Raw genomic sequence first — 21,398 nt, forward strand, 5'->3', positions numbered from 1 at the left:
TCACATAGCCCTTTGTTTGCATGGATGGAGAGAAAGAGTTCCAGGACCCGTTCCTCGGAAAGGCCACAACCCAGTGGGGATAAGGGCTCAGCTTAAGAGCTCATTTAACTCTAATTTCCTCCTTAAAGGCAAAATATTTTATCACATGCTATTGAATTGATGATGAGGGCTTTCTCCTATGAGGGGGACATAGTTCAGTTTTTATCACTATCTTAGACTAAGTTCCTTGAACTCCTGCTGTCTCAAAATGAAGCAAAGGACATGGTGACAGTGGTTACTTAGAGGTTAATGTGGTCTTGGTGTGTATAAAGTACTTACGGAATGTCTTGAAAGTTTTCTACCCATCATTTCTTCAGTTGTTTAGTTAAAACTGTCCTTCCGATCCCTTTGTTTGCTTTTTCCCTGCTCTCTGTTTTTGATTTGAGAAACCTGCCTGAGAATCTTTGTGATCAGTTAGACATGGATCCTTTCCAGCTATTAGGCTGTACGGAACACTTTTGAAGAATGCACTATCACTAGATGTGTGTAACAAGTAGATCACAGGAAGAGGAAGGCTTAAGTTTCACTGAAGGGGAATCTGGCTCATGACACCAGTTCCAAAGAAACTCAGAGTTTTGGTGACTGATACTTTTACTCGAAGAAGGAGGAACAGAACACAATTCGAAGTGCTTTACTTCTGCTTTCTATAATGAAACCCCCAGATGGTACTCAAATCCTGTCTAATGCAGTTTCATCCTCCACTTCTCTTTCAGCAGTAGATACTCTGGATGATTTAACTGTGTTCTTCCCACCTATCCTTTGAACACTGCTGGAGCAACTCTCATCTTCAAATGGTGTAGGTTCATCTGTCATCAGTGCACCAAGGAGACTCCCTCTCCTGTGTTAGTGACTCGTTCTTCAGAACCAACAGCTTTCTCTGATTTATGATCGCTCAGGGCTCCTCCTTCCTTGGTCCTAAAGCATTTGTCTTCTCCCATCCCAGGAACATTTCTCAGAATCTACAGGCTATCAAAATCAATGTGTTCTATTTCAGGCACAGTTGGGAACGCATGAGGGGAAGCTAGAAGAATGAGAAGCAGGTCTTTTTGATTTGTACTCCATGCCTGCAGAAAATATAAATAGTTCCATGATACCCAGGTTCCCCATCCTAAGAATATTTGCTTTATTAAAATGAACTCAAGAGATATACTTAGTGTGAATAATTGTGCTACATGGATTATTCTTTTATTTTGAGTTTTGATGATTGGAAAAATAACAATTTATAATGCCCACTTTAAAGAAGATGCTTGAGTATCTTTAATAAATTTGAAAAACTAAAAAATTAAGAATGTCATTAAGGGCTGGGGAGATACTCAATGGATTGAAGTGAATGATTTGCATGAAGAATTGTTGGGTTAAATTCCTGGCATCATAGGATCCCCCAAATACTGCTAGGAGTGACCCCGCAGAAATGAGAAGGGAGTAGCTCCTGAACACTTCTCGTATGATCCTCAATAAAAGCAAAACCAAATGAAAATTAAATACCCCTCAAGAATTTGTGAAAACTAGATTAAATAGCTGCATATGTAATTATCATTTTTATTTAATGTGTCTTTAGTAATGTTCATAGTTCTAATTATGAGTGGATAAACATAATCTCTATATAACAGTGACATTTTGGTGGTAAGGGAAGATAGATTGAGATTTACTTGAGATCTTTTCAAACTTTAAGACTTTCTCCCTGCCTTAGTATTTGTGGATAGTGACCTATCCTAGAATATCTCTAGGACTGCTGCTCTCAGCCCATATGGAAAGTCAACTATCATAATCTGTAGCTGTCTTGGAGAAGAAACAAATTAATAACTGCTATGCATGAAACTATGCTCGCCCAGACTCTGATGTTGAAACCTTGACTCCCAAATAACCCTTAACTGATTTTGGAGATAGAACTTTTAAGAGGCTATTAAGATTAAATGAGGCTGTAAGGGTGGGGGCCTGATGTAATGGAATTTATGCTCTCTAAGGAGAGGAAGAGAGAGAGAGTCTTTCTTCCAGGTGAGGCTACAGAGGAAGGCAGCTGTCTATAAACCAGGAAAAAACTTCTCCCAAAACTGAATCAAATGATACCTACATCTTAGATTTCCTCATCTCCCAAATTTGTGATAAATAAATTTCTGTTAAGCCATCCAGTCATAGCATTTGTTTTGGCAGTTCAAGAAAACTTAAACTGTGAATATTATTACAGAAAATTTAATAACAGTACCCAAGTCAATCATATGGGTGAATTGCTATTGCTATAAATGATGATTTCTTAGATTGATTGTTAATGCTTTCTAATTATAAAACAGTATCACCATCTTTTAGCAAATGAACACATAACTTATGATTTTTTTAATTTTCTATGTACATTGGTTGGGGGTGGAGAGAGAGCACAGTGGGTAGGTCATTTGCCTTGCATGTGGCCAACCGGGCCAACCCAGGTTTGATTCCTCCACCCACTCAGAGAGCCTAGCAAGCTACTGAGAGTATCTCACCGGCTCCACGAAGCCTGGCAAACTACCCTTGACATATTCTATATGCCAAACACAGTAACAACAAGTCTCACAATGGAGATATTACTGGACCCGCTCGAGCAAATCGATGAACAATGGGAGAACAGTGACAGTGACAGTGGTCTTTTACCATATTGTTATTACATACTGTCATTGTCACTGTCCCCCCATTGTTCATCGATTTGCTCAGGCGGGTCCAGTAACGTCTCCATTTTAAGACTTGTTGTTACCGTGTTTGGCATATTGAATACATCACGGGTAGCTTGCCAGGCTTTGCCGTGTGGTAGCTTGCCGGGCTCTCTGAGAGGGGTGGAGGAATCGAACCCAGCTTGGCTGGGCTGGCTGCCCGCAAGGCAAATGTCCTACCACTGTGCTCCAGCCCATTACACACATATTCATCTAATTTTTACTTTAAAAAATTTAATAACATTTTTATGATTTTATATTTTCCTTTTACTTTTTTAGCTGTCAAACAAGCTTTTTTCTGTGCAAAATTTAAACAAAATTATTTTATCTATGTTATTTGATGACTTAAAATTTTACCTTATCCCTATTTATTGACTAATTTTTCTTTGTTTTCCCCAGTGAGTTGGAATAGCAATCTGTAACCAGCTAACTTCTTATGTATGCTAGTTTCTGGCTTAAAGCTAATATACCCAGTGCTTTAAAATTGTCATATATTTGTCATATATTTTAATATTTGATAAAAGTTTTGCTTTTGCAGTTTTCATTTGGATATTCTTGTAATTCTTATAGATAAGTCTTGAAATTACATTCAAAACACAAATAATTCTACAGGGGTTTGACTATAATTATATTATACTACTAATTAGTTTCATAAGAATTGACAGATTTTTCAGTATTCAGATTTAGCAGCCAGGATGTGGCATTCATTGTACATATGTCTTTCTTTTTTCTGTCAGTAAAATTTTATAATTTTTAAAAGTATTTAACAATTAAGAATAATCATAATTAGGTTTTGGTTTGCTTTGGGGATTATTTTTTCCCTCATTCTTCTAAATAGCTATTTTCAGTGAATTAAAAATTACTGATGTCTCATAATTTAGTTTGTCCTTGGCAACTTAATTATGCAAGTTAATTAAGTACTTTCCGTTATTATTTCCTCATTTAACTCACATAAATTTTCTAAGAATGAAATTAAGTTCATATAATGATTTTGCCTATTCCTTAAGAAGGCATTGACTATTCCTTAAGAAGACTTCTCTTATTCTGATTTTATGTGTCACTATATCAGTTAAATTATTAAAGGAAATATTCTTAACAAAGAGAATATAGAATTCTTCTCTCCATGAATGACTAGAAAATTACAATACTTTAGTTTTTCTTTTCCTTCCTTTGGTTGGTATTTTAAATTTTGGAATTTTCCTTCTCAGATGGCTTATTTTTAAATGTTTAATTCATTTGTATGAACATTTTTATAGTAGCTAAATCATGGTTTAATGGTCTTACTGCTTAATGATATCCATTTTATCTTATAACTTTTCTAAATTTCAAGAATTTCATTATTTCTTCGTAATCTGAAATGTACGTGGTGTTTTGGATTCTTATATATGTATGAATATATCTTATGCATTCTGTGACTATCAACAGTGACTTAGCTGAACATTGAATTGCCATGTAAAAACCTTTAAACTGTATAGATTTTTTTTGCTCTCCACTTTCTTTGGCATTCATTGTTGTAGCACTACTTGGTTTGCTCCTTCCTACCCCTAGGCTTCCCAATAAAATAAGTCTAAGCATAATTGAATTTCTGCTCATATTTGAAAATCATATTTTGTACCTAGTTATATTTCAGTATTATTCATTTCTGAATGACTGGTCTTATATTGGCTTGGGCTACTTGATCTAGAGACAGAGGTCTTTATTTGGAGCATAAAAGTTTTATTTTTTGTTATTGTTTAAGCTTAATTTATTCAGAATTTTTCTTCACAAATACACAGATGAATATCAGATGTCTAAACATTCCAGATGAGTAAGTGTTCTTTCACAAACTTTTTCTTATTCCTCCTCTGTATCCTATGAGATTTGCATAATCTTGTCCTCTCTAACACTGATCTGATTTTCACAGTATTAAATCTGTTTTTGTCTGCTAAAGCAGATTTTAATTCTACTATTTAGTCTCTTACTTATTTTCTTTTCTCATTCAACTCTCTGTTTATCCCAGCCTGAAACCCCAGAAGAGAAACTTACTCTCAGTAAGAGAACCCTATTGTCTTACTGTATGACCTTGGATTATCTCTGTTCTCCATTTCTCATCAACGAAAGAAAGATAATCATAATTTCCATACAATGAAATTGAATTGTCCTTGAAAACTTTATAAAGGTTCCCAGCCCATAGAAATATGTCAATACATTTTTTTAATTATTATCTTATATTGGGCTGGAGCGATAGCACAGCGGGTAGGGCATTTGCCTTGCACACGGCCAACACAGCCGACCTGAGTTTGATTCCTCCACCCCTCTGAGAGCCTGGCAAGCTACCGAGAGTATCTCGCACCATGGCGAAGCCTGGCAAGCTACCCATGATGTATTCGATATGCCGAACACAGTAACAAGTCTCACAATGTTACTGGGCCCACTCGAGCAAACCAATGAACAATGGGAGGACATTGACAGTGATTATTTTATTTTAATGAATCACCGTGAGATACAGTTACAGACTTACAAATTTTCGTGCTTACGTTTCAGTCATACAATGATCGAGTACCCATCCCTCCACCAGTGCCCATTCTCCACCACCTATGTGCCCAGTATCCCTCCCCCATCCCCTCCCCCCCTCCCCTCTGTGGCAGGCAGATTCCCTTAGGGTGTTGTGGTCTGCATTGCAGGTATTAAGGAAATATGCCAATAAATTTCAGCTGCTCTTTTGGGCTTTAGCATTATCTCTGCCTGCATTTCAGTCATATTCTTTTCCTATATATTTCTCTATGTGTATCTTTATGGAAGTCTTATTTTATTCAATTTTGGGGTTACACAAATTCTCTTATACTCTTAAACTTCAACTTGTCAAAACTTGTCCCTCAATCTTCAGAGAACTGGTTGATGTGTTTGTACACTACTCAGTCAAATTGCTGTTGACTATTATTTACAGAAGAATAGAGTTACAACTCAGACCACTTTTCCACTGCTCTTTTTGACCATCCCACTAGACGAAGAGGAATATGTTCTTGAATAATTTAAATTATTATTTTATTCGATCCATTCATCCCAGGTTCAAAATAGTATCTGCACTCTCTAAATTGCAGTCTCTCCTGATTCTTTTGTCATACTACATTTTAATAATTTACTTATTTACATGCTTATTTACTTATTTATTATTTATTGATTACTTTTCAGGTAAAAAATGTTACTATGTGTCAGTCCTGCTCTCTGCCAGCCTGTATTGCTGTGAGTTCTAGCTCCTGAGCAGATCTATGGAAAGTTTTATTGACTTTGTTCATGTGGACTGGCTCCAGCATTCATAGGGAATAGTTTAGCATATATGCTCAGTAAAAGTCATTCAAATATGTGCTTGGATTATTCCTGTTTGCTTTTGTTATTGTTTTCTTATTCTCATTATAATGAATCTAAAACTTCCTCCTAGAGGATTTGCAGGTTGACGATATTGCAAGGACATATGTGCTAATAGGAACATATCAAAGAAAACTGAGAAAAAATTCAAAGGAGGATTTTCAATATAGTTTTAACGTTTATCAATTAAAAATATAAAAGTCTTGGGGCTGGAGCAATATAGCACGGGGTAGGGCGTTTCTTTGCAAGCGGCCGACCCGGGTTCGATTCCCAGCTTCCCATATGGTCCCCTGAGCACCACCAGGGGTAATTCCTGGTAGCAGAGCCAGGAGTAACCCCTGTGCATTGCCGGGTGTGACCCAAAAAGATATATATATATATATATATATATATATATATATATCTTTCTAATTTTAGAATTGTAGAGTCAGAAAGTTCTTGAGACAAAACTTTGATTTTATGGCTGAATAATCTCTTATAGGGAAGCTGCCTAATGTCTAAGGTCAGGCAGAGGTCAAAGCCAGCCCAACACTTGTCAATCCCAGGTCAGGGTTTTTGTACTAATTTCTTGCTCCTTGTGGAAATAGAGAAGTATAAGGAACAATTCATGAGCAACACTGAAATTCAGCGTTGTTATTGTTTCTGTGCTCTTCTGTCTCTAATACTTTTTTAATACCATAAGAAATGAATTTTGAAATTGAGGTAATATTTCTCTTATAGGAGTTGATTCCTTAATACTTCATTATGTTGTAACATTCCACCTTCTAAATATGTCCCTTGGTGTTTCAGCTACTAGATGACTCCTCCTCTCGTCTCAAAATGTCCCAGCCAGCCAGAACGCTGTATACCCCAGATGGAACCCTGATTCAGTCATGGGATGACATAAAACGAGACATGGTCATCTGTGTGTCCAAGGGGCAAGGCTTTATAACACAAAAAGGTATGTGTGACAGTTTCTTTTCAATTGTTTGCAGAATTAAATGTTCCATCTTTTTCCTTCTTTGCTCTTCTTTGTTCTTTTTTTGTTTTTTTGTTTTGGGAGTCACATTGTTTTGTGCTAAGGGATCACACCTGGCAGTCTTGTGAGACCATATGAAGTATGAGATTGAACCTGGATTGGATCCAGAAGGCAAGTCAGCCACCTTGCCCACTGTGTCTTTCAGCTGAAAATGTTCCATCTTTCCTTAAAAGGCTTTATATCCCTTCGTGATGATTTTAAATAACTATTCTCCTCCACACATTTCTTCTACCCCTGATCTTACAGTTAAAATTATCTATTAATGTGTTAGAACCTCACTGTCAACAAAGTTCTGTTAGTTTTGAGCCTTATCCAGGGAACTTCTTTGCTGCAATTATGAAGGACCTCTTTCAAAGGCATTCCCTTAGGAATCCTGAGGAACATGAAAATTAAACTCCAACTTGTTAAGTTACTTAAAATGTAATGCTTTACTAATGCAATTATATATCTTTGCAGAGTTCCTTTTTCAGTAATTAGTAAATATAGGATTGTTGTCTCTCACTTGATCTTTTTCTTTCATAAATGATAATCATGCATACTAAAACTATACATGTTATTAGAAAAACTTGTGCCCCTTATTCTATGTAACTGAATGAATTTACACCCCTTTCTGTAGGTAGTTATATATTAACAAAGATATAGGTGGCACACCCACCAACTGCCCCTGGTGCTGTGTAATCCCATCAATGGCCAAGACCTAGAGACTATAAAACCCTGCTCCCCGAAGACAGTAGCACAGAGTTTCCTGCCTCTGCGCCTGGCTGTCCTCACTGGGGCCCTTTGGAGGAGGGTGGGTTGAGTTTCCCTCCCTACCACAAGCAGAGCCCCGGCAGCTGAAGACCTCCAGTTCCAGCCACAGCCATCTTAAGACCACTCTCCACATGTTCAGACAAGCTTCATGCATGAAGGAACCGGCAGAGGAACCCAGGTGTGTGGGACCTGGGGCGTAGATCTCCAAGCCTGCTCGGATTGGGACTGGGGCCTCCTCTACCCAGACCCCCCATCTTCCAATATGTAGGCGTTACACCCACCATCTGCCCCTGGTACCGTGTAATCCCATCAACGGCCAAGACCTAGAGACTATAAAACCCTGCTCCTGGAAGCGCACAGCCGCTTTTGCGGCCCCACGACATCTTATCATCTAGTTCTTACTCTGGAGAACCTGGCAGGCTACCAAAAGTATCCTGCTCACACGGCAGAGTCTGGCAAACTCCCCGTGGCATATTCAATATGCCAAAAAACCAGTAACAATGATGGGCCTCATTCTCCTGACCCTGAAAGAGCCTCATATGTGGCACTTTCTAAAATCTCAGGGCTAGGATGAAGGAGACGTTACTGGGATCTGCTCGTGGCAATCTATGAACAACAGGAAGACAGTGATACGGTGATACAATTTTCAAGGAACTCTGAAGATCATTGCTATCGCTGAAGAGAAAATTCAAAGATTTGGAAGTAACTACCTGGGATCCCTAAAATCAAGACTACTAGTCTACTATACTTACAAATAACCTTGAAATTGTTATTATTTTTGTTTACATATAGGGTATATATGCGTGTGTGTGTGTGTCCTATATGTAAAAACTGTGTTTTAAGCCACACCCATCAGTGCTCAGGGCTTAAGCCTGATTCTTTGCTCAGGGATCATTTCACTTTGGTGGGAATCAGGGGACACTTTGAGGTGCTGAGACTGAATTCAGACCATCCATATGCAATGCATGTTTGCTTTTGTTTTGGGATCACTTCCTGAAGGGCGTATTCCTGGCTCTGTGCTCAGGGATCACTACTAGGGGATATCAGGGGACCAAATGGGTAAATCATGTGTAAGGCAATGTCTCACCTTTTGTACTATCTCTCTGGCCCAAAGTTTCTTATCATTAGTACTATTAACTTAGAGGTTTCTGTATGGGCAACGTGTATAGACTATAAAAGAAATCTATCAGCTCTTTCAAAGAAAGAGTCTTCAGTAAATATATGGACCCACTTGCATAATTGAATAGAGAGCTAACAAGTGATACAGTATGAACTACTTTCTCAGTACCTTCACTATTAATACTTAAGTTTTCATACTCTTGGCATGGCTTCCTGTAATCTGTGCCCCACCATCCTGGCCTCACTGAGTTCCTTAGACCTATATGATAAATGAAACTAAGTACACTTCAGACACCAGAGCCAAAAGACATTCAGAGAACAAAAGGAAAATAAGCAACCTTCCCAGAAGCGCATTCTTTTTTGAAATAATTGCATCACTGTGAATTACAAAGTTACAACAATATTTATGATTGAGATTCAGTCATATACAGTTCCAACACCAATCCCTTCACTAGTGCCCAATACCCTCCACCAGTGTCACCCGTTTCTCTCCCACCCCCTAGCCTGCTTCTGTGGCAGGTACTTTCCCCCTCCACTGTCCGAGTATTTCCTTCCCTAACTTACCCCTCTCACCCTTGCCCCAGTGCCAACCTTTCTACTGAAGACGAGTTCTCCTGCTCATCGTTTTTATTGCCATTGGGCATTTGGTGGTCCCCTGTGAGGTTTCTCTATTTCCCATATTTTTTTTTTAACTTTTTGGGTCACACCCGGCGATGTGCAGGAGTTACTCCTGGCTTTGCACTCAGGAATACTCAATACCCTGATGGCGCACAGGGCACTATATGGGATTCTGGAAATCGAACCTGGGTTGGTCATGTGCAAGGCAAATGCCCTACCCACTCTACTATTATACCAGCCCCTATTTCCCATATTTCTTTAATAAAAAGAAATAAAAAGCTGGAAAGAGAGAAAATTGAAAAAGCAAGTATTACTCCCTCTACCATTTTCCTCCAAAAGCCTGGCGGCTCTTTAATGATGCTGTGTAGACAAAAGTTCATGTTTATGTCTTCATTTTGTAAGCATTATGATATGAAAGTTGATTCTTTTCCTAAAGTCCCCATTTTACCTTTTCCGTGGTCAGTGTTTTTTTTTTTTCCCCCTGGTGTCTAATTTCTCTTCAATGGGGTTAAACATCCTAAAAAATCTGTTGGATAACAAAGTCTAAATTAGTTAATTTTATTTTTTTATCTATTTTTTTGGGGGGCCACATCTGGCCGATGCTCAAGGCTTATTCCTGGCTCTGCACTGAACAATTACTTCTGGCATTGCCTGGGGAACCATATGGAATGCCAGGGATTGAACCTGGGTCGGCCGCATGCAAGCAAACACCCTACCTGCAATCGCTCGGGCCTCTAGTTGTTATATTTTTTTTTATTTACTGATACACTTATTCCTGTTCTTGATTAACTGTTTTCATGAAAATTCCTTGTTTAAAAGCTTAATTTACAGCAATTGGTTCAATGTATTTTCATGCCACAGAGACAAAATGCAGGCTTGTTGTTTATACAGAGTTTTCCTAGTGCCTAGATTTAATTTTATTAAAGTATCATGGTGTACAAGGTATTCATAATTGAGTTTTAGACATACAGTGTCCCATCACTGATCAACTACCACTGGTAACTTCTCTCAGCCAGTGTCCCCAGGCTCCCTCTCCTACGCCCACCCCCCCACCCTGCCATCCTGACAGACACCTTTTAAGTTTGTTTTAGATTAGTTGTTCTTTAGAAATGTATTTTACTTTATAAGTGACAATTTTATTGTTTTTAAAATAGGTTAATTAGATATAATCGCATAGTAAAATTTTAAGTATTCAGAAGATTTAAAAATGAAAGTAGAAATAGAACCAGTACTTATTCCATTTTTAGTTTTTCCCCTCAAAATTTTATTAAATTTTTAATTTTTGTGAATTAAATTTTTTAATTCATAATTTTTAATTAATTCCATTCATAACTTTTCTCTCAAAGGAATTTTTTTCTACTCCTTGGCTTAGCCAAGGAGTAGAAAATAATGCAAGTAAGAAGGCTCAAAACCAAGCACCTTTTTTTTATTTATTCATAAGCTATTTATTAAATTCCATTTAAATGCCAAGGACAATGAGTGAGTGGAAATGTGCCTGCCACAGTGGCAGTCTGGACGGCAGAAAGGAAACTAAGGACATTAGTAAAGGGTAGTAGACACTGGTGAAAAGATTGGTCTTGGAACATTGTGCACCTAAAGCTCAATTACAAATATCTTTGTAACTTTGTAATTTATGGTAATTTGATTTTTTAAATTTATTTTTTAATTTTTTAATAGTGAGACAGCATGAGGTACAGTTGCAGACTTACACATTTTTGTAATTGGGTTTCAATTATACAGTGATCAAATACCCGTCCCTTCACCAGTGCCCTTTTCCCACCACCACAGATCCCAGTATCCCTCCCACCCCCCATCCCTCCCTTCCCACCCTGCCTCTGTGGCAGGGCATTCCCTTTTGTTCTCTCTCTCTTATTGGGTGCTGTGGTTTGCAAAAGAGGCAATGGGTGACAATCATGTTTAGTCTATAGTCTACTTTCCGCATGCTTCTAGCATCCTGGGAGGATCCTCCCAACACCTTTATTTGGTGTTCCCTTTTTTATCTCAGCTCCCTTTTCCCCTAGTATGTGTGGTTGGCCTCCAAGCCATGGAGTAAAATTCCTGGTACTAATCTCGGCCATTCTTGGGTGTTAGTCTCCTATTTTGTTACTTTATGTTCCCCAGATGAATGCAGTCTTTCTATGTCTATCCCTTTCTTTCTGAGTCATTTCGCTTAACATGATACTTTCCATGTAGTACCACTTGTATGTAAATTTCGTGACTTCGTCTTTTCTAACAGCTACATAGTACCCCATTGTGTAAATGTACCAAAGTTTCTTTAACCAGTCATCTGTTCTCGGGCACTCAGGTTTTTTCCAGATTCTGGCTATTGTAAAGAGTGCTGCAATGAACAGACAATTGCAGATGTCACTTCGACTATACTTTTATGCCTCTCTGGGATATATTCCCGGGAGTGGTATTGCTGGATCAAATGGGAGCTCAATTTCTAATTTTTTGAGAATCGTCCATACTGTTTTCCAAAAAGGCTGAACCAGTCGGCATTCCCACCAACAGTGAAGGAGTGTTCTTTTAAAAACTTATTTTATGAACTATAATTTTTAAAAATTCTGTTACTGGTAGGGCTTTACGGGTACAATGTTCCAATACCACAGCCTCCACTATGGCATCCACTTCTCTCCTTCACTGTGGTCCCAGTTCCCTTCCCTCAACCTATCCTATATCCCATCTTCCTAAACTCAGTTCTGTAGACCAGTTCTTCGGTTCTGTTGCTTTGGGACGTTTGTTATTTCCTTACTATATCTCTTTATATATTCTACATATAAGGGAGTTACTCTGTCTGTCCCGGTCCTTTTGGCTAACCACTCAGCATGAAACTCTGAAATAGTAAATCACATAACTTTGTGATTGTGTGTGTTTTTGTATGTGTGTATATGTGTACACCTTAATTTCTTTACCCAGACATCTGTTCTTAGACACTTGGGTGGCTTCCAGATTGTGGCTATTGCATTTCATGCTATAAAAACACCAAACGAGTGGATGGTAGTCATCAGAGAATCACACTGAGTTTCTGGAATGGGGTGAGTATGGGGGGAAAATTATCTGGAAAGACAAATTGGGTATCATTCATATGGTTTCTTTCCCACAGAACTCCAATAAGACAAAAAGTTAAAGAATAGAACATAGCGCTTCATACAGTTTGTTCAACCGGAACATGAATTTCACTTCTGTGTTTCCTATCTTTCTAGTGGGTCCAGTGGTTAGCCCACTCCTAGGGTAGCTTCCATTTGGGGCTCCATAGAAATCCTGGAAGGAAGCCCTCTGTAGATGCTGACATTCTGTAGAAATTAAAAGAATGTTAACACATATCTGATGTGATAAGTAGGTCAAGTGTGTAATGAGAGCGTTCAGCATGAGAGTCATGAATTTCTGAGAGATCCTTGACGTTTTTGTCATCCTATATTTTAAAATATATTCTTTTAAAAATTAATTTTTAAAATTGTATTTGTTTTAGGCACCATGATTTACAAAACTATTAATGATATGGTTTTATGCATACAACGTTCCAACACCCTCCATTAGAATGTCTCCCCCTCAACCTACCCCACCTCAGCTACCATCATCTCAGATTTTAAATTATTTTCTGTAAATATATTCACATATCTTATTTATGTATAAATATATAAAATTTGTAAATATTTACAAATACTTATTTATACATAAAAATATATATCCGTAATTTTTTTTTTTACAGAGTTAAAGCAACTGATGGAGATCCGAGCGAATTTCTCCAGGATCAGAAGGCTGCATGGTCCGCAGGCCACAGACATAGTGGCATTGCCATCCACAAAGCTGCTGTCTCTGGTACATCTATGCAAATAATTTCTATCAAAAGCATCATTTTCATGCTATTTCTTACTGGTATAGCCTGTATGTAAACAAATACCCATATGCATGCTCTGATATAACTTTTCATCCTTTTAGTTTTATGCAGTCTCTTTTCAAAGTGACCCTCTACTTTATGAAGTCTCATTTAATGTCTCAAATCTATCACTAGAAAGGCAACAACACCAAACAAAGTTGGTGTTTGGTCAGTAAATAAAGCTAAAAGGCAAATTTTTCTGCTAGGAAAAATCAAAGAAAAAAAACACTAGTTATAATTGAAAAAATGTATAAGATATAAGTACACATAATACTTGGTTATGAAATAGACTCTGATTTTACCACTAAATTAGATCCAAATCAGTGTGTGCTGTCTTTAGGTGTGTATGAGTGTGTGTGTGTGTGTGTGTGTGTTGGTTTCACTGATATTTTCCAAATCTCCATTTTAAAATCCTATGTTAATTGAATGAAAAAATAAAATAAAATGACTGGAGGTCATTAAATGCCACTTGAATTGATCTTTTCTTCCCTAATTTCTGTTGGCTTGGTAAGTAGTAATAGCCTTCTCCTTATGAGGCAAAGAAAAAAAAGCTAAAATTGAACATATACTAAACAGAAGACTTGGCAAAACACATATATTAATCCAAAGTCATTGACTATATCCTCAATATAGAATTTAGAGAAAAGCTGTATGCACTATTTGAAAGAAGCACATATAAGAAAATAACAACAACAAAAACAGAGATCAAGGGTGATCATTATCAATCTTAGGTATCAGTCCTACAGGAAGAGAATTTACCTGTCAATATCTTCTGGCAATGAATGAAAAAAAAATTTTTTTTTATATTAGTAGTGACAAGTCAGAGTTTGGCTGTCTACATGGAAAATTTACAGAGAAATACTCTTCTGTCTTTTCCTCTGAAAGCCTCTCCTCACACTCTGCCTGAATATAAATTGCAACCTGGCTAGCTAGGTGTGTACAGAATGGCTCAGCTGGGCTCACTCCACAATCCTCCACTTTAATGTGATGCAGGAAGGCAGTAGATCATTCCCACTGAAGGGGGCTCTTGGTAATTGCTGTAAAAGGCCTAGTATTTACTCTTGGTCTGCAAATCAGTAAAGCTACATGAATAACTTCCTGCTGCCTCTGACACCACTAAAAACAGAATACATGGAGGTGAAATTTCACATGTACATCAACAACAACGTGCCCTTTTACAGACATTTTCTACGTGTTGTGAGATGTTGGAGAAGTGAAGGCTTTCCAGAACAGCTTTGTGTCATGGAGGGAAAAAAGATCACATGTTAACCCCCATTTTTCTTTTCTTTTTTTTTTCTTTAGCAGAGAGTTGAAGCAGAGGTTAAGAGACTTGCTTGCAGCTAGAAAGTGGATCAACACTGTTCTTACCTGCTGGGCCTCTTGAATGAGTAGATCGTAATCCCCATAAACACAGGACTTTTCTTTTTCCTCTTTTCTGTTCCTCCCCCCAGTCTCCTCAAAATTCCTAGAGAACAAAGGCATTTCTCTAGGTGCCAAAATACCTATCATTTTGCTGCCAAGGAAAAGTTGATTTGCTATGAAAATGGCATAATTTCACCCTGGATCAAATGTGCAAATTCTTGTGAAGTCTTCAATGTTGCATGTGAATACGCCTGAAGCGAAAATTGGTAATATCACACAAGGCAGTATCAAGCACCAGGAGACAGAAGGCAAAACTCTTAACTGAACTTTTCTATTACTAGTAAATGGGATTTTAGATGTAATATAACAGTCATCAACACATCACATTTTGCCAGTGAGGCAGTGACACTTACTTTGTCAACGACAGCTTGCCCAGGGTATATCAACAGTTAATAGCCACTTTAAACTTAGACCATGAATATCCCTGCTCTTTCCTTATTCTCCTTCCTATTGGGTGACTGAAAGGTGGACTGAGGAATAGTTCCCCACCCTCGTCAAAGACTATTGGATAAGACTATTGCAATTTTTTTTTTGGTTCGGCCATCTCAGACTTTTAATAAACCTAGTCATTTCCTTTGGGGATATGTTTATCAAATTTGAATCAGCCTCATATGTATAAGTCAGATTTCAATATTTTTCTATCAACTAGAAACTATGTATTATTAAATACTGAAGCAACCATCCCTAAGTCTATAACCTTCTCCAGAAATTTATTTCCTGCTAGTTCACAAACACCCTTAAGGTGATCCAGATGGTAATCAACTGTATACAGGCCTTTTCAGTTGTCCCCACATGGAATTTTCTGTATTTTTTTTTTTTGCTCCACCTTTACCTTTTGTTGCCTGATTAAGTGTCAGGTAGAAATTGAATGAGGATTCTTAGCCAACTAACTAAGGGCAACTTGCCCAAAAATTTTGACACACATTTTGAGAGTAACAGACAGCATTTATAAATAAGAAGCATCTGACTTGAGTGCTTATGTCAACTTGATAAAATAGGATACTTTACTAGTGATTCAAAATGCAAAAGCCATTATTGTAAAGCAATAAACCCTGAACTTCCAGTTTTTCCTACTTGATCTTAATAACAACATTTTTTGTGTGCATCAAGGAAACAAGGAAACAAAGAAACAACAGAAATACAAAGATATATTTATTCTCTTCTGCGAGCTGATCACTTAGAAAGCGTTGCCATGGCTGTGGCAGCATTTATGAGCTAACCTTTAATAATAGCCCAGGTGTGCTGAGTATCATTGAGATTGTGATTCACCAAGGCAGAAAAAAAATTTTTTTGAATCATTTGCAAGGGAACAATCAAAACACTCAGATCTGTGTAACTCTAGATCATCAAAAAAATCAGGTGCAAATGTCCTTCGGTGGAATTTTGACACAACAATGATTCTTGGTACTTTTCATTAAGCCAAGGGTTCCCATTTCCCCCTTGTGTGAGAGCAAATCTCAGCCCCTCCTAGGAAAAGCAAGGTAAGCGGAAATAAAGAAGAGCGATTTTGTTAGCACACAAATTAGAATTCAGCATCAATGCCAGTGTTTGGGGGCTGCTTGGTCATAAGCAACAGCAGAGCAAGATCAACAAAGACCACTCAGGGCTGTGCTGATGAAAGTGAATGGACCAACTACATAACCCAGCTATCTGGTGGAAGCCTACTGCCAGCTCTAGCATTTTCTAATTCTGTGAGTCTGCAATGGAAAACTACTCTCACTAGACTATCACCCTGGCCCACAGGTGAAAAAAGAAATATTTGAGGAAAGGGGAAGTGCTTATGCCCATGTTGCAACTGGACAGTTGTGGGTGGAGGGAAAGAGGAAAAAGAGACAGGGAATTATATTTCTATGGCAAGTCAAATATTGATTCTGACTTGGATGTGCTTATTGTCTGGTTAGGGTTTAGCCATGAACAGAAGGTTCAGTCAACCTGCTGGATGCATGAGGGCCCAGTGCCTCAGTACGAAAAGCTTAAAACTTGATGTTAGGAGGAGATTGGATGCCCAAAAACTTTGACTCACTCAGACCAAGTGAGACCTTTGAGCAATGGGTCTCTCTAGATGCTACTGAAGGCAGATGGACTTTAAAGGAAATCTCTGTAAGACATACTCTTTTTAAATAACCAGAGGACCATACAAAAAAAAAGAGAGATGGAGGAAAGGAGAAAGGGTCCCAAAGTACCTGGGGTCTGTTTATCCCCAAAAGATAATTTGAATATCTCTCTTTTCATTCCCACCCACTTGCCTCAACTCTCTTCACCTTTATCTCCTGTCTCTCCATCTCTGCTCTTCTGCAGCGGCTTTAGATTCCTTTTCTTGTTGTTCGAAAAATGGTCCTCCTAAGGACAATTGGAATATTGCAAGGCATATTTCCTGAGTAGGATTCTCAAAGGTAAATGTACATAGGGAGTGTGACAAAGTGGAGAGCTGCAAGAGCAACCTCTGGCTTGGTCGTCGTGTTTTCATTGCTTACACCTGAGGTGGGATACATCCTCTGTTTTTTTCTTGTTCGTGGCATGGCATGGGAGCTGGTCATAGTCTGGGTGTCTGCCAGATGCACGTGGCACACATGCTAAGTACCAGTGTCCTGCACAGCACTGACACTTTGCCTTGTGTTTTGGATTACTGCATGTGACAGAGTGTGAGTCTGAATGTCCTTGTGTTTTTTTTTCACCATCTTTCCCTGGAGAGAAATACGAGCATGTTTGGGGGGGTATGGTCTAACCACCTAGAGTGGGAGCCAGGACCCAGACATTGGAGGCAAAGAAGTGGGCTGGAGGTACTCAGACTTCCTGTGTTAATTAAGCTGCTTCAGAGCTGAGAAAATCTTGCTATTTTAAAGGTCAGAGGAATAATATCAGGGTATGGTACATATACAAAGGAGAAGAGGCATTTTTGAGGATGGGGGAAACTTCCAGCTTCCTGGAGTTTTCTTATGATTTTTGTATGTATGACAAAGGGTGTGGATTTTGGAACAGAGATAGGAACACTATTTAACAAAGTCACCATTTTTTTCACTGAACAGAGAGAAGGGGGGTCGGGTAGATTAAACCGCTTTATTCTTTGCATGCTCCAACTCCAGTAAATGTGGTGGCCAGAACCCGCACCTCTGGCTGGCTCATCTGAGAGTGTGAAATTCCAAAGGAAATGATTTCAGCTCAGTAATAAGTGCTCTTAGAAAAATTAATTTCCAAGAGAGTTCTCTTAACCTGTGAGTGAAATCCTTATAGGTTGGGAGATAGAGTCTTTCCTTAGAAGATAGGAAATACAGAAAAAAAATTAGTTTTTCAAAGAAATAATTTATAGCTGGATATGTCTGTCTTCAGGCATACACTGTTCTGGTGCTGATGAAGGTGAATGCCATCAATGTGTGACACCTGCACAGTGCCCAGGCTTTGAATGGAGTTACAGACAGGTGAGGTAGGAGGGAGGGCTTGTAGGTCCTGCGGGGAAGACTGGTTTTTCCCTTTTTTAAAAAAAATGCAATGGGAAACTATTAAGGAAACTAATAGGAAAGTAGGACTAGATATGGTGTAGCAAATTAAACTTGCTAGGGTTGGGAGCTATAAAGACTCACACAAATTGCTTCCTGAAATGGTGGTTTTTTGGGAGGATTAGCAAGAAAGCTGAGCTCCTGGACTCTGGGGTGACCTCATTGAGTCCCATAGTCTGCCAGGTAGCCTGGTGGTCACTCATTGGCAACCCAGCCATTCACACTCTTGCTCTTGACATCTACCTTGTTCTGTGCTTCTTGCTGTGAATTTCTTACTTCTTCATGGGCTCTTCGCTCTACACTAAAAGGTTCATCTGCCTCCTCATGACTTCTATTTCCTGGCTTCTCTCTATATTTCCTTTGACTTTGGGGCCACACTACCATCTAAATTACCTTCTTTGTGTTTTCCAGTAGAAGATTTAATGACTGGAAGGCGGCCAATAGCTGCCTTTGACTCGGTTCTTTAGATTAGAATGTCAGGGGTGACATGATACAGAGAACATCTTGCCTATGTTAGCAATGATGTGGGTTGATCTTTCCTCAGGAAGCCACGTACATGCTGGCGATTGGGTCTCCACAGGATTTTTAAATACAGACACATGGCTCTGCCATTATTATGGTTAGTTTTGCCCTTTCTCATTGAGGGATGAAATCAGCAATGGAGTAAATGAAGTGGTTATTATTTCTCCACAGTCAGTGAAAGGCTTGTTCTTAGGTATATATTCCAAACTGGCTGTGATCGGGTGATCTTGGTTACCTTTGCTTGGTAATCTCTGCTATGATGACAATACAAACTGAGGGCTGGAATCTGTGACTCTAGTTATAATATATGGATGGATATCAGTTGGATTTATAAATTAGATCTTTGAATGCAAACAGGTGTAGTGGAGGAAGTAGATTTTGTATATATCTTATGGAAAGGGGGATGGAGTGATAGCACAGCAGGTAGGGTGTTTGCCTTCCACGAGGCAGACCCGAGTTTGATTCCTCCATCCCTCTTAGAGATCCTGGAAAACTACCAAAATTATCCCGCCCACACAGCAAAGCCTGGCAAGCTACCCAAGACGTATTCAATATGCCAAAAACAGTAGCAACAAGTCTCACAATGGAGATGTTACTGGTGCCCACTCGAGCAAATCAGTGAACAATGGGACACCAGTGCTACAGTGCTACCTTATGGAGAAACCTCATTCACTATCAATCAGTTCAATATATAAACCCCTTTATTATCAGATTTTTCTTGGCCTCTTTATACAGGGCAATTACCCCAGCAGGTTGCATTCCTTTATGAATGTTCATTTTCATCATGATCTCCCTCACACCGTTACTGTACTCACAACTCTTTCAGTGTTTGGATGTGAGTTCTGCTCCCTGGTCTTGACATAGGTTTGCTGTGTCTTAATTGTAAATTCTTGTTATGAGCCAGGACACCCATGGAGTAGTAGTATCAGATAATGCCCAGTTTTCATTTTAAAAGTTGTGACGTGCCACAACTTTATGTTGTGTTGAAAATATGTGTTTAAGAGACCACTTAAGGAGAATTTCTCAGAAGTAATGGAGCAACAGCAACACATAATTGTCTCACACAGTTAATGTAAATCCCCAGAAAAGCACTTCATGCTTTCCAGGTCCTTTCTCTCCAGCAGGAAACAAATGGAGGCATAAGTTAATTTTTTATCTGCACCCAACTTGCAACATGGAAAAGGGGGAAGGTACATTTTGTGGAATTTTTAAGAACTTTGAAGCTGTTTTCTTCAGACATTTGTCATTACTCACGTTGATATTATTGATGGTTCCCTACTAGTCGTGGCACGTTGTATACTCCCAACTTTACTTCTTTTTAGTTCTTTATCCAAGTTGTAAACAGAATGATCCTTCTAAATTGAAATTTTTTTTAACCATACTATTATCTTAAATGGCTGGAGCGATAGCACAGCGGGTAGGGCATTTGCCTTGCATGCAGCCAACATGGCAGGCCGGAGTTCGATTCCTCCACCCCTCTAGGAGAGCCCGGCAAGCTACCGAGAGTATCTCGTCCACACAGCAAAGCCTGGCAATCTACCTGTGATGTATTCAGTATGCCAAAAGCAGTAAAACAAGTCTCACAATTTGTTGTGAGATATTACTGGTGCCTGCTCGAGCAAATCAATGAACAACGGGAGGACAGTGTTACAGTACTTCAAATTTTCTTAAAAAAATTTAGAGTTTCAATCTTGCCATCAAACTAAAGTACCTCCTCCCAGTAGTACCCAATACCCTCTGGAATGTTGTGCCCTCCTAGTCTAGTAGTCTGCATTCCCTTGCCCCTTTGCTCACATAGCAGTATACCCCGCTCTTTCTAAATATTCCCTCAGTTCTCCAAAGTCATGTGCTCTTATACACATTGCATATTCTTTCTTAAGTTTTCTTGGGAAATTACTCCTGATCATTCCATATACTCAATTGTTTAGGAATGTCCTTTTCTTCCTTATCCTGTTTGTGTACCTTAGCTGCACTTTCTACCAGAACTGACATATTCTTTCTCCACTGGCCTGAACTTTTCTTGAAAGTAAGCTCAGAATATTTCTCATATTTGAATTTTATTTTATTTATAGCAGCTTTTTTTGGTTTGTTTGCTTGCTTTTGGGTAACATCGGCAGTGTTCAAGGATTATTCCTTGTTCTTCACTTAGGAATTACTCCTGGTGGTGCTCAGGGGGACCATATGGTATGCCAGGGATTGAAACTGATTGGCTGTGTACAAGGCAAACACCCTACCCTCCCGTACTATTGCTCCAGCCCCGTTTACTAATCACTAGTGAGTATTTCTTGCATGACTATAAGATTAAAGGATGGTTCAACAAGTTTTTCTCTTTCACCATGTACTAAGTACCTCCTTTTTAATACAACTGACTCTTTTAAAGAAGCCCTTGTCAATCTTCACACTCCTGGAATTTAACTGCAATCTTCTTTTATCATCTGCAAGAGATTAATCTAATCCTTGAATTCCCAAACCTTCAGATAGTCAGTCTTCTGTGTCCAGAGGGTTCACATCTGAGG

The 21,398-nt window shown here is 38.7% G+C and overlaps 1 protein-coding gene across 1 annotated transcript in view; it reads left to right on the forward strand.

The window, feature by feature from the left end:
- DCDC1 (doublecortin domain containing 1) overlaps window positions 1-21,398 on the forward strand; it is a 509,452-nt gene that overhangs the window by 484,161 nt on the left and 3,893 nt on the right. The window contains 2 exon segments of the mRNA XM_056135538.1: window positions 6,852-7,002; window positions 13,277-13,386. Coding sequence (XP_055991513.1) covers window positions 6,852-7,002; window positions 13,277-13,386 — 261 coding nt within the window.

Source organism: Sorex fumeus, unplaced genomic scaffold (assembly GCF_029834395.1).
Source record: "Sorex fumeus unplaced genomic scaffold, SorFum_2.1 ptg000007l, whole genome shotgun sequence".
Classification (NCBI taxonomy): domain Eukaryota; kingdom Metazoa; phylum Chordata; class Mammalia; order Eulipotyphla; family Soricidae; genus Sorex; species Sorex fumeus.